The sequence below is a fragment of the Ceratotherium simum genome, chromosome 17 (assembly GCF_057802395.1).
Source record: "Ceratotherium simum simum isolate JZ-2026a chromosome 17, ASM5780239v1, whole genome shotgun sequence".
In the NCBI taxonomy this organism is placed as follows: domain Eukaryota; kingdom Metazoa; phylum Chordata; class Mammalia; order Perissodactyla; family Rhinocerotidae; genus Ceratotherium; species Ceratotherium simum.
In genome coordinates, this window is record NC_141916.1 from 20,130,178 (window position 1) to 20,143,900 (window position 13,723).

Genomic DNA, 13,723 nt, shown 5'->3' on the forward strand with positions numbered 1-13,723 from the left:
TTTTGGAGGCAGAGATGGGGGAAGATTCAGAGCTTCCAAGAACCTTGAGGAATTGCCTTGCCTTCTGGGCCACCTTTTCCAGGAGCCACGTTCAAGGACAGACTCACAGGTTACAGCTGGCCAGGTATTTGGACAAATCCTTGTCTTTGCAGTGGTTTACCCAGGCTACCCTAAAGATAGAGAAATAAAGCATAGATCAGAGGCAGGGGCAGGAGTTTGTAAAGGGCTCAGTTGAGAAAGAATATAGAGCCTTCAGGCTGGAGTCAGTTTATGCTGTGGGAGTGTCCCAGATATGGAGAGCTTGCCCATCTGAGACACATGTGTGTGGGTGCTGCACTGCAGGCATCACAATATTGTTCTGCCTCATTTCACATCAGGGAAACAGTCTCAGCTCCCTACAAAGTCCAGGGAAAATCCTACAGCAGAGATATGGCTTACATCAGCATCCCAGATACTGTCGGGGCCCATCCCTGGCAGAGTGGCTGCTCTCTGTCCTTCACATTCTCCTTACCAGGCAGACATCCCATTAGGATCTCTCACAACCCTCTTGGCACAGGTGATGTCATCATCGATGTTATCATCCATAAGTTCTGAAAGAAAAAGTAGATGAGTGAGGAGGGAAAAATCCCTTTTCCTGTTTTAATAATCAATCATTTCTTGAGAGGAATTCCCAGAGGAAACTGAATCTTGAGATTCAGAAACACTTTATCTCTGGAGCCCTTCTGTGGATTTGGCTTCCGTTTTGCCTGGGTTTTCTTGCCTTTGCTTAGAATCTATCCCTGAGCCCTGTTCCTTCCAGAGGGCATCCAGGACCAGGAGGCTCAGTCACAAGTCAGTGTATCTCTTTCCTCCTTTTTGGCAGGAGGATTCCTGTGGAATCTTGTTTTAGTGTCAGGACTGTTCAGGGCACTTTTAGTCCCTATGCTTAGCTTCCCCAGCACAGACTGAGGGTCAGGTGTTAGGGAGTAGTGCATTCAATTTTGCACCTATTTTACCTGCCCCACTCCACCCAGCCCTCAGAGGGCATAGAGTCCTTACCACTGCACATTATGTTGCAGGCATTTGATGAAGAATAATTGTTGTCTTTGCACCACCATTTGTTGTTCAGTTGGAAGAGCCCATAGTCACTACTGCCATTGGCGTTTTTTCCATTAAAAGCCTTGGTGTTGAAGTTACTCTCATACTTAGCCATGCAGACCCCTGGGTCAGAGAGAGCAAAAGGTGTGGATAGAAAGAGGAGAGTGCTCCATGATGAGATACAATTTGTGCTGTACTAGAGCTACCAGAAATAAAAGTCCATTAAGACTGAAATGAAAAGACTATGGGATGCTAAATGTTAGAGGTCGTTGATAATCTATTGTGTATTCCCAGTCCTAAGCAATAATTAGTCCATGGTAAGTATGTAATGACAATTTATTAAATAAATGCATTTGCAATGCCCAATAATCACTCAATCACAGTCTGTTCTCCAGTCTACCTTTTCAGCCTCATCTCCCAGCCAAATATCCACTCTTGCTGCATATATTCGCTTTTGCTCTATGTCCCAAGGGATATGCAAGGGAAGAGGTGGAGAGTTAGTGGAGGAGAATCCTAGGAAGGAAGTCCAGAAAAACCATCCTTGTGGGTGACAGGAAAGAGTAGGTTTGGGATGGAAAAAATGAAGATATTTAAGGGAAATTGAAAGTTCATGTGTTCTTACCAATGAGATGGGTGACTGAGATTCTCAATCCTTCTTGCACCCTTGTCATTGCCTCACCTTCTGTTCTCACAATCCCCATCTAACTCCCTTATGACACTAGAACAACCTTTAAACAAACTTAGCAGGTGTGGGTTATTTTTTGTCAGACAAAAGGGCAGGGGAGAGGGTGGAAGCAGCACCTATTGTGCTCCAGTGACCTGGACTGAAAAGGATGCAGGTGAAAGCAAAGGTGATGGCAGCAGAAAAGGAAATAGGTTAGTCTCTGGATATATCCAAGGAAATATTCCAGGCCATTGAGTGGGAAGGTGATTTTGGGGAGAAGCAGAAGAAAATCTGTTATAGATAAGGTAATCCCTGGTGGAGAGAGAGAAAAGGAGAACCAGATAGGAATTACAGGGCAGAGGGGGCAGAGACAGGAAGAGCAGTCATGGGAGTGGGAGAGAGCCCCGACAAGTGAGGAAATCAGGAGGTGAAAGAGGAGAGATGGCTGGTTTGCAAAAGAGGCCCTCTTTGGGAAGAGACAGAAATGATGGATGAGTAGTTCATACTCACAGTTTTCCAGGCTGTAGCCACGATAGCCATCCATTCCCTGGGCCTTCAGCTTGCGGGCCAGCTCACACTTGGAGAAGACTTTGGCCTCATAAGCTGCAAAGAAGCAGCTAAGGAGGGAGATGATCAGAGTGGACCTCATTTCTGCAGCTAGTGGAACTCAAGACTGTTATGCCCAGGATGCTGTTGTCTCTTATACCCTCCTGACACAAAGGTGTCTCTGAGTAGGCAGTAGTGCTGGCATCTATGCCAGGAAGAAAGACTTGGCTGCCCAAGGCTAATTCCCCAAACTGGTCCAGCCAGTGTGAACTTCAGGGAAGGGGATGTAACCAAGAATGGTACCAGGAATAAAGTCTCGGTGGGGGGTCTTGGATTTGGGCAAATGCATGGAGGGAGGAAATGGGGAGAGAAGGGAGTTGGTAGGAGAAAGGAGTGTTATTTTCAAGCCTCGTGTTTTTGTTGGAATGTCCCAAAAGGGGGTTATCCCTGTATACTGTGCTGAACTTTGGCTCATTATCTGTACTTGGCTGAAGGTATTTTCCCACTCACTCTAGATGGGCATCACTGAGTTTGGAGGGATTGAGGATCTTCTGGCATCTGCAAACAGTAAACCATTGGTTGAATAGGAGTTCACTAGAACCTGTTAACAGTATCTCTGCATCTGAAAGAAGTCATCAGATCTAAACCCCCAACTATACTCTGAATTCTCTCTAACATCTGTGATCACTGATCATCAAACATCTTATATTAGTCAGACTTCTCCAGAGAAACAGAACCAATAGGATGTGTGCATGTGTTTTATGCAGGTATTTATTTATTTGTCATAAGTAATTAGCTCATGCAATTATGGAGAAATCTGGACCCAGGAGAATTAATGGTGTAAGTTCCAGTACACGTCTGAGTCTGAGAACCAGGAGAGCTGAAGATGTAAGTTCCAATCTGAGTCCTAGTCTGAAGGCAGGAGAAGGCAGTTAGACAGAATTCTTTCTTACTCAGCCTTTTATTCTATTCAGGCCTTCAACAGATTGGATGAGGCCCATCCACCTTGGGGAGGGCAGTCTGCTTTACTCAGTCTACCAATTCAAATAGGAGTCTACCAGTTCAGAAAAACTCTTAGAGACACACCCAGAAATAATATTTAACCAAATATCTGGGCACCCCATGGCCCAGTCAAGTTGACACATAAAATTAACCGTCATACATCTGTTGAGATGGTACAGTGGTGAGAAACCTATGACATCCCAAGGTCCACCATTCCATTCTCTGACATGTCTCTTCATTATGGTATGTAGCGTTATTAATATCTTTGCTACCAGAAGTATGTTCCATGGACCAGCATTATTGGTATCACCTGGGAGCTTGTCAGAAATGCCATATCTCAGGCCCCACCCAAAACCTACTGAATCAGAATCTGCATTTTGACAAGATTCCCAGTTGATTCATGGACACATTAATGTTTGGAAGCACTGATTAAGAGACATGCTTAACTTTGTAAGGTTAGTCTTGAGAAAAACCTACCTTCTTTCCTCCCTCCCTCCCTCCATCTCTCCCTCTTTCTCTTCCTTCCTTCCCTTCATCATTCCAACAAACATTTATTGGGTCAGTCACCATGTCAGGCACTAGAAATATTTTTCCTAGGACATTGTTAGAGATAATTTTGGTGGTTGGCCAATGAATCTGTGTTAGTAAGGCAATTCTGATAATCTACTGCTGTCTTCCGAGATTCTTTATTCCTTGAATAATTGGGTATTCTGCCTTTGGACCTCACTCTTTGATACAGGGGTTATAGGCAGAGACAGGGCCAAACTTAATAGGAATCTGGCTAATATAGGGTATGGGAGATGCTGGCTTTGGCACCTGTGACATATTTAACAGGTAAGATGCTGAAATGTAGAAGGTCATCTATATATGGTTATCATAGGTGTAGACAAAGAGGCAGGACTCAGAGCCCAATGACCAGAGAGTGAGCAAGAGACAGTTATGAGCTGAAGACGCCAAAAGGCCCAAAGATCAAAAAGGATGTTTTGTTCTTGTGCCAGAGAGCTCTTGTTCTCCTGTCTTTTGTGTTTTCTGCTGAGTGTGAATAAGCAAATGCTCAAAGGGAGTGATAGAACCATACAAGTGGAACTGTCTAACATAAAGCAGAAGTTTGGGAAAAATGTTGTATTCTTATACCAATGGCCTCTTTAGATCTGTTGGGTAATTGCTATGTATTGTCCTATGTTTTCTTCTAAGAGTTTTATAGTTTTAGGTCTTACATTTAGGTCTTTGATCCATGTCGAGTTAATTTTTGTATATAGTGTTAGGTAAAGGTCCAACTTCATTCTTTTGCATGTGGATATCCAGTTTTCCCAGCATTATTTGTCAAAAAGGCTGTCCTTCCCTCCCATTTTCCCAGCTTTATTGAGATATAAATGACATACACAGTGTATAAATTTAAGGTGTACGATGTGATGATATGATACACTTATATATTACGAAATGATTACCACAGTACAGTTATTTAACATGTCCATCATCTCACATAATTATTATTTCTTTTTTGTGGTGAGAACATTTAAGATCTACTCTCTTAGCAACTTTCAAGTATATAATACACTTGAAATACATCACCATGCTGTATATTAGATCCCTAGAAGAAATATCCATTGAATGGTACCTTAGTCCATTTGGGCTGCTATAACAAAATACCATTGACTGGTAGCTTATAAACATCAGACATTTCTTTCTCACTGTTCTGGAGGCTGGGAAGTCTGGGATCAAGGCTCTGGCAGATTTGGTGTCAGGTGAGAGCCTGCTTCCTAGATGATCATCTTTTCTCTGTAACCTCACATGGTGAAAGAGGTGAGGGATCTCTTTGGGGCCTCTTTTATGAAGGCATTAATCCCCATTCATGAAGGCTTTGCTGCCATGACCCAATCACCTCCCAAAGCCCCACCTTCCAATACCTTCAGCTTGGGGATTAGGATTTCAACATATGAATTTTAGGGGGGACACAACATTCAGACCATAGCAAATGGTCTTGGCACCCTTGTCAAAAATTAACTTGACTATATATGTGAGGGTTTATTTCTGGTCTCTCTATTCTGTTTTATTGGTCTATATGTCTGTCTTTATGCCAATACCCCCTATTTTGATTACCAGAGCTTTGCAGTAAGTTTTGAAATCAAGAAATGTGAATCCTCCAGCTTTCTTCTTTTTCAACACTGTTTTGGCTTTTTGGGGTCCCTTGAGATTCCATATGAATTTTAGGATGAGTTTGTCTGTTTTTGACAAAAGTCATTGGGATTTTGATAGGGATTACAATGAATCTGTAGATCGCTTTGGAAAGTAGTGACATCTTAACAATATTAAGTCTTCCAATCCATGAACATGGGATGTGTTTCCATTTATTTTTGTCTTTAATTTCTTTAAGCAGTATTTTGCAGTTTTCATTATACAAGTCTTTTACCTCCTTGGTTAAGTTAATGCTTAAGTATTTTGTTTGTTTTGATGCTATAATAAATGGAACTGTTTTCATAATTTCCTTTTCTGTCTGTTTATTGTTAGTGTATAGAAATGCAACTGAATTTTGCGTATTCACTTTGTATTCTGCTACTTTGCTGAATTCATCTATTAGTTCTCACAGGTTTGTGTGTGTGTGTGTATGTGTAATCTTTTTTTTTTTTAATTTTAATTTTATTTATTTATTTTTTCCCCCAAAGCCCCAGTAGATAGTTGTATGTCATAGCTGCACATCCTTCTAGTTGCTGTATGTGGGACGCGGCCTCAACATGGCCGGAGAAGTGGTGCGTTGGTGCGTGCCCGGGATCCAAACCCGGGCCGCCAGCAGCGGAGTGCATGCACTTAACCGCTAAGCCATGGGGCCGGCCCCTGTATGTGTAATCTTTAGAATTTTTTATATATAAGACCATATAATCTATGAACAGAGATAATTTTACTTCTTCCTTTCCAATTTGGATGCCTTTTCTTTCTTTTTCTTTCCTAATTGCCCTGGTGAGAACTTCCAGTACTATGTTGAATAGAAGTGACGAAAGCAAGCGTTCTTGCCTTGTTCCTGATCTTAGAGGAAAAGCTTTCAGTCTTTCACCATTGAGTATGATGTTTGCTGTGGGTTTTTGCTATATGGCTCTTATTATATTAAGGTAGTTTTCTTCTATTCCTGGTTGTTGAGAGTTTTTATCATGAAAGTGTGTTAAATTTTGTCAAGCACTTTTTGATGCGTCAATTGAGAAAATCATGTTTTTTTTTTTGTCCTTCATTTTGTTAACATGGTGTATTAATTGATTGATTTTTGTATGTCAAACCATCCTTGTATTTCAGAAATAAACCCACTTGGTCATAGTGTATAATCCTTTAATATGCTGCTGAATTTGGTTTGCTAGTGTTTTGTCGAGGATTTTTACACCAATGTCCATGAAGATATTGGTCTTTAGTTTTCTTTTTTTGTATTGTCTCTGTCTGGCCTCTTAGAATGAGTTAGGAAGTGTTCTTGGTAGGTTTTGTATTTCTAGGAATTTGTGCATTTCATCAAGGTTATCCAATTTTTTGGTGTACAATTGTTTTCATGGTACTCTCTTACAATCCTTTTTTATTTCTGCGGAATTGGTAGCAATGTCCCCACTTTCATTTCTGATTTTAGTAATTTGAGTCTTCTCTCCTTTTCTCAGTCCATTTAGCTAAAGGTTTGTCAATTTTGTTGATCTTCTCAAGAACTAACTTTTGGTTTCATTGATTTTCTCTATTCTTTTTCTATTCTCTATTTCATTTATCTCTTCTCTAATCTTTATTATTTTCTTCCTTCTGTTAGCTTTGAGTTTAGTTTGTTCTTCTTTTTCTAGTTTTTTTAAGTTGTAAAGTTAGGTTGTAGATTTGAGATCTTTCTTGTTTTTTTAATGTAAGTGTTTATAGCTATAAATTTCCCCCTTAATACCACTTTTGCTGTGTCCCATAAGTTTTGATATGCTGTGTTTTCATTTTCATTTGTCTTTAAGTATTTTTTAATTTCCCTTGTGATTTCTTCTTTAAAAGAAGCTACATCATTAGGTAAAGAGCCAGGCTGCCCCATACATGATGTTCTCCTTTTAGAAAGCCCTGGGTAACCTAGATAACTGACCACTTGAGTGACCTTGATTTTACTTTCCCATGCTTTAATTCTCATTCTTATATTATAAGTTCACCAATAAAGAGTGAACCTGTGAAACCCTAGTCACCACACCCTCGACCCCAATATGACAGAAACTCAGGTTGATACTCTCTCTCTCTCTCTACTTGTGACCTCACTGTGTGGCCCGAGGTGTGCTGTGCACCCTCCAGGATCTGTGAGTAATAAACCTTGTTTTTTCAAAGTTCCCTGATGGTTATTGTTGAGGTGCCTCTTGCAATCATAATAAGAACCACAAGGGCTGGTCCAGCCATGATACTGGCTCTGGTTGGAGAAATGTCTGTGGGGGCTCATCACAAGAAGTATGGGCCCAGGTGAGTGCCCACATGCATTCCTAGCCAGTAGTATCACTATCAATAGGCTGAGACTGACACAAAACACACATATTCATCAGGGATATTGGCCTGTAATTTTCTCTTCTTGTAGTGTCCTTATCTGGCTTTGGTATCAGGACAATGCTGGCCTCATAAAATGAATTTGGGTGTATTCTTTCCTCTTCAATTTTTTGGAAGAGTTGAGAATGATTGATGTTTATGCTTCTTGAAATATTTGGTAGAACTCATTTGGGAAACTACCTGGTCCTGGGCTTTTCTTTGTTGGGAGATTTCTGTTTACTGATTCAACCTTCTTACTTGTTATTTGTGTGTTCAGATTTTCTATTACTTCATGATTCAGACTTGGTAGGTTGTATATTCCTAGGAATTTCTTCATTTCTTATAGATTGTCCAATTTGTCGGCATATAATTACTCATAGTAGTCTCTTATGATCTTTAGTATTTCTGTGATATCAGTTGTAATGACTCCTTTATCGTTTCTGATTTTATTTATTTGAATCTTCTCATTTTTCTTGGTTATTCTAGTTCAAGTTTTGTCAATTTTTCTTGTCTTTTAAGAAAACCAACTATTAGTTTCATTGGTCTTTTCTTTTCTTTTTCTGGTCTCAATTTCACTTATTTCGGCTCTGATCTTTGTTATTGTTTTCCTTCTCCTAACTTTGGGCTTACTTTGTTTTTCTTTTTCTGGTTACTTGAGGTGTAAAGTTAGGTTTTTTATTTGAGATCTTTCTTTTTTCTTAATGTAGGCATTTATTTTATAAACTTCCCCCTTAGCACCACTTTTTTTGTATCCCAAAGGTTTTGGTATGTTGTATTTCCATTTTCATTTGTTTCAAGATATTTTTTGTTTCCCTTTGGTATCTTCTTTGACCCATTGGTTGTTTAGGAATATGTTCTTTAATTTCCACATATTTGTGAATTTTCCAGCTTTTCACCTGTTATTCATTTCTAGTTTTATACCATTATGGCTGGAAAAGATACTTGGTATGATTTCAATCTTCTTAAATTTGCTAAGGCTCATTTTGAGACCTACCGTGTGATTTATCCTGGAGAATGTTCCATGCATGCTTGAGAAGAATGCATATTCTGCTGTTGTTCAATGAAATGTTCTATACATGTCTGTTAGTTCCATTTGGTCTGAAATATAGTTCAAGTCCAATGTTTCCTTATTTATTTTCTGTCTGAATGATCTGTCCATTATTGAAAGTGGGGTATTAAAGTCCCTACTATTATTGTATTGTTCTCTATTTCTCTCTTCATTTGTGTTAGTATTTGCTTTATATATTTAGGTGCTCTGATGTTGAGTGCATATATATTTACTAGTGGTATGTCTTCTTGATGAATTGACCCCTTTATCATTATATAATGACCTTCTTTTCTTTTGCTACAGTTTTTGGCTTAAAGTCTATTTTGTATGATATAAGTATAACTATTCTTGCTCTCTTTTGGTTTCTACTTGCATAGACTACTTGCTTTCCATCCCTTCACTTTGAGCCTATGTGAGCTGAAGCGAGATTCTTGTATGGAGCCTATAGATTGGTCTTGTTTTTTTATTCATCTAGCCACTCTATGCCTTTTGATTAGAGAATTCAATCCATTTACATTTAGAGTAATATTGATAGGTACAGACATACTAATGCCACCTTATTGTTTTCTGGTGTTTTGTAGTTCTCGTTTTCTATTCTTCCGCTCTTGCTGTCTTCTTTATGAATTCATGATTTTCCATAGTAGTATGCTTTGATTTCTTTCTCTATCTTTTGTGTATCTCCTGTAGGTTTTTGCTTTGTGGTTACCATGAGGCTTATTTAAAACGTCTTATAGATATAACAGTCTATTTTACTGATATAAACTTAACTCGGATTGCATACAAAACTCTACCCTTTCATTCCTCCCTTTTATATTTGTGATGTCACAATTTACCTCTTTTTATATTGTGTATGTAATTTATATTGTGTATAATGTAATAAGTTATTGTAGCTATAGTTATTTTTAATACTTTTGCCCCTTAACCTTTATACTATAGTTAAGTGGTTAACATAACCATATTACAACTTATTTTGTAATATGGTTGTGAATTTTCAAATTTTTTTAAACTTTCAAAATTTCAAAGTATTTTACAAATACTTTGTAACCATATTCAACTTACTTTGACTATATACTTACCTTTATCAGTGTGTTGTATATTTTCATATGTTTTCATGTTACTAATTAGTGTTTTCATGTCAGCTGGAAGAACTCCTTTCAGAGTTTCTTATAAGGAAGATCTAATGGTGATGAACACTTTCAGCTTTTGCACCTTTGGAAAAGTCTTTATCTCTCCTTCATTTCTGAAGGATTAGTTTGCTGAATAGAATATTTTTGGTTGGCAGTGTTTTTTTTTTCCATCACTTTGAATATATCCTTACACTCTCTCCTGGCCTCTAAGGTTTCAGCTGAGAAATCTGCTGATAGCCTTATGCGAGTTTCCTCATCAGTTACAATCTTCCTTTCCTTTGCTGCTCTTAAGATTCTCTTTGTCATTGATTTTTGACAGTTTTATTATAATGTGTCTTGGAGAGGATCTCTTTAAGTTGAGTTTATTTGGTTACTTATGAGCTTCACAAACTTGAATGTCCAAATCTCTCTGGGAAGTTCTCAGCCATTATTTCTTTTTTTTTGTGAGGAAGATCAGCCCTGAGCTAACATCTGATGCTAATCTTCCTCTTTATTGCTGAGGAAGATTGGCCCTGGGCTAACCTCCGTGCCCATCTTCCTCTACTTTATACGGCACGCCACCACAGCATGACTTGACAAGCTGTGTGTCGGTGCGTGCCTGGGATGTGAACCTGCGAACCCCGGGAGCTGAAGCGGAGTGTGCACACTTAACCACTGTGCCACTGGACTGGCCCCTCATTATTTCTTTAAATAAGCTTCCTGCCCCCTTCTCTCTTTTCTCCTTCTAGAATTCCAATAATTTGCACATTGATTCTCTTGATGGTATCCCATAGATCACGTAGGCTTTCTTCACTCTTTTTCATTCTTTTTTCTTTGTTCTGGATGATTTCAAATTTCCTGTCTTCTAACTCACAGATTCTTCTTCCTGCTTTATCCATTCTGTTGATGATGCTCGGTGCTACATTTTTCATTTCATTCATTGTATTCTTCAGCTCTAGAATTTCCATTTGGTTCTTTTGGTATGATTTCTGTATCTTTGTTAAACTTCTCATTTTGTTTGTGTATTGTTTTCCTGATTTCATTAAATTATCTTTCTGTGTTTTCACGTAGCTCATTTAGTTTCCTTAAAACAGTTATTTTGAATTCTTTATTGGGTAAATTGTAGATCTTCATGTGTTTGGGATCAGTTATTGGAATACAGTAGTCCCCTCTGTGATTTTGCTTTCTGCAGCTTCAGTAACCTGTGTCAACCATGATCTGAAACTGTTAAATGGAATTTTCCAGAAATAAATAATTCATAAGTTTTAAATTGTGTGCCGTTCTGAGTAGTATGATGAAATCTCATGCCATCCCGCCTGGGATGTGAATCGTCCTTATCCAGTATATCCATGCTGTATATGCTACCCACCCATTGGTGAAATTGTGAAGAAGGAGAAAGCAATTTGTGCTAGTTTTGCTGTCATATTGGAAATATATACACATAGGAAAAAACAGTGTATATAGGGTTTTGTACTATTTGTGGTTTCAGGCATCCACTGGAGGTCATGGAACCTATCCTCTGTGGATAAGGGGAGACTGCTGTATTATTGTGATCTTTTGGTGGTATCACGTTTCCTTGATTTTTCATGTTCCTTGAAGTTTTGTGTTGCTTTCTTCACACTTGAAGTAGCAGTCACCTCCTCCAGTCTTTAGTAACTTCCTTAGGTAGGGAAATACCTTCCATCATCCTTGCTAGGGATTCTGGGTCTTTTTCAACTTTCTGTTGATATACCTGCTCCATGCTTCTTGCTCCCTCTTGTGGCAGAATTCTTAACCTTGTATGCCTTTTCTTGAACCTGCAGTGCACCAGGCCGAGGGCTGACAGTCTCCCTTTCGTTCTCCCAGTAGTGGCACTAAAACTCAAGTTTGTGGTTCTCAATGGCCCACAGATTCAGGCTGGCTGGCTGTGCTTGCTCACTAGCTGTCTGCCAAAGCTTGCTCTTGTGGCCACTATTGGGAGTGCACCCAGGGAGCCAGCCACAAGGGTGTGTGTGTGTGTGTGTGAGGCATGCAGAGTGCTTAGGGTGCCCGTGGGCCAGTTGGGGGGATCCACAGGTGAGGTGTCCCCAGCGGCTCATGGGTGGGCTTCTTGATGGAGTCTGCAATGTAGTTAGTAAGATCCACATCCCTTTACTGCTCTCTAAGAGTCTATCTGCCACTCTCTAAGCCTCCCCACTTAAGTCATGGAGCTCACGATTCAGTACTCTGGATGTGGTGAGAGAGATGAGCCATTTTGGCAGCATTGTGCACAACTGGGGAAGCTGGATGCTCACTCACACATTCTCACTTTCCCCTATAAGAGAAATCATGGGCAAGAAGATTTCTCTTGGGCCTAAGCTGTGCCACCTTGGGGAAGGGGTGATGTGGATAAAGTCAAACTGTTCCTCTTACCCTCTCCAATGCACCCAAACTCGTCTTTTTTGCTCCAATAATGTGCTGGAACTTCCTGCCAGAAACCTGGATTTCCACAAAGGCTCTCTCACCTGTGGTTGATTGTCTAGGACAGTGTTTTCCAGGGGCCCAGACTCTGGTTGAGAGGGTCTGGAGCTTGGTTCCTGGGCCACTGCAGGTATCCAAAGCCAGAATTGAGGTTTGTATGCCTGTTACCCAACACGTGGGTGGGTGAGACTTCTCTTGAGTCCCTTGCTGTATGGTTTTGGGTCCCACAGCTCCGACAAAAACACTTCTGTCCATGGATGATGCCAAATTGTTATTTTTGTTGCGGGGGACAGGAACAAGGGACATCGTATTCAGCCATGATGCTGACTTCATGTCATACATCATCTTCTTGAATTTCTCCACATCGTCCATTAGTTCTTTGAGCATCTTTAAGACAATTGTTTTAAAGTTTTTGTCTAGTAAATATGCCATAGGCCTTTTACAAGGACAGTTTCTGTTAATTTATTTTTTCCTTTGAATGAGTAATACTGTCTTGATTCTTTGTATGCCTTGTGATGTTTTGCTATAAACTGGACATTTGAATCTTATAATATAGTGACTCTGGAAATCATATTCCCTCCTGTTCTCCAGGTTTTGCTCCTTTGTTTTGTTTTGATTGTTGTAGGCTGTTTTTGTGCCAATGACCAGCATGAGGTGTCAGCCTAAGGTCTTCTCAGGTCTTCTCTGAGCCTGAGCCTTTCCCCAGGCATGCATGGTAGCTTTCTAATTTCCTCCGTATATACAGTTGCTTTTGAATGTCCTAATAATTAATGTATGCCTTCCAAAGGTGGATCAAGAGAAAAATGGGAGAGGGGAAGGTGCTGGCCCATTAAATCCCCTGGAAGTCACTTCAGCAGGAGGGGAGGGGCTTGCAACAATGTGGGGAGGTATACAACAGTGTACCACAACAGTGGCTGCTGACCTCTTTGTCTTCACTTCTATGATCAGAAGCAACAATCAGTGATCAGGGCACAGATACCTGATATTTTGAGGACAGGGTCATTTTGCCCACCTTGGCTCTCTTAAGCTGAGCACAAGCTGCTGCTGGAACATGTGCATGGCTGCCTGCCACAGGGCTAGGGGGCAGGGGATGGGTAGCTGCTACTGTGCTAAGAGCTGAAATGGACTGAAATTAACCACAGTTTACCATTCAACTTCCTTCGGAAGTTGCAAGCCTTCCATAGACTCTAGAATTCTAAAACAGGTACATCAGACAGATTCTGCCAGTGCAATTTTTGTCTAGGTAGAGAGACAAGTTCTTGGTGTTTCCTACTTTACCATCTTCTCAGAATCCTCTATTCTTACTCTTGATGGGTATTTGGGTAATTTCATTTTTGGCCATTA

General features: G+C 40.0%; 2 protein-coding genes across 2 annotated transcripts in view; one reads left to right on the forward strand and one right to left on the reverse strand.

Annotated features, from left to right (window-relative positions):
- Positions 1–13,723, forward strand: part of KANSL2 (KAT8 regulatory NSL complex subunit 2) — a 59,746-nt gene that overhangs the window by 41,771 nt on the left and 4,252 nt on the right. The window lies entirely within an intron of this gene.
- On the reverse strand, positions 104–2,390 carry LOC101395671 (lysozyme C, milk isozyme). The gene is made up of 4 exons (XM_004428951.3): positions 2,252–2,390; positions 1,039–1,200; positions 512–590; positions 104–170 (listed from the first exon to the last, which is right to left on the reverse strand). The coding sequence occupies exons 1-4, from the start codon at positions 2,388–2,390 to the stop codon at positions 104–106; spliced, it is 447 nt and encodes a 148-aa protein (XP_004429008.1).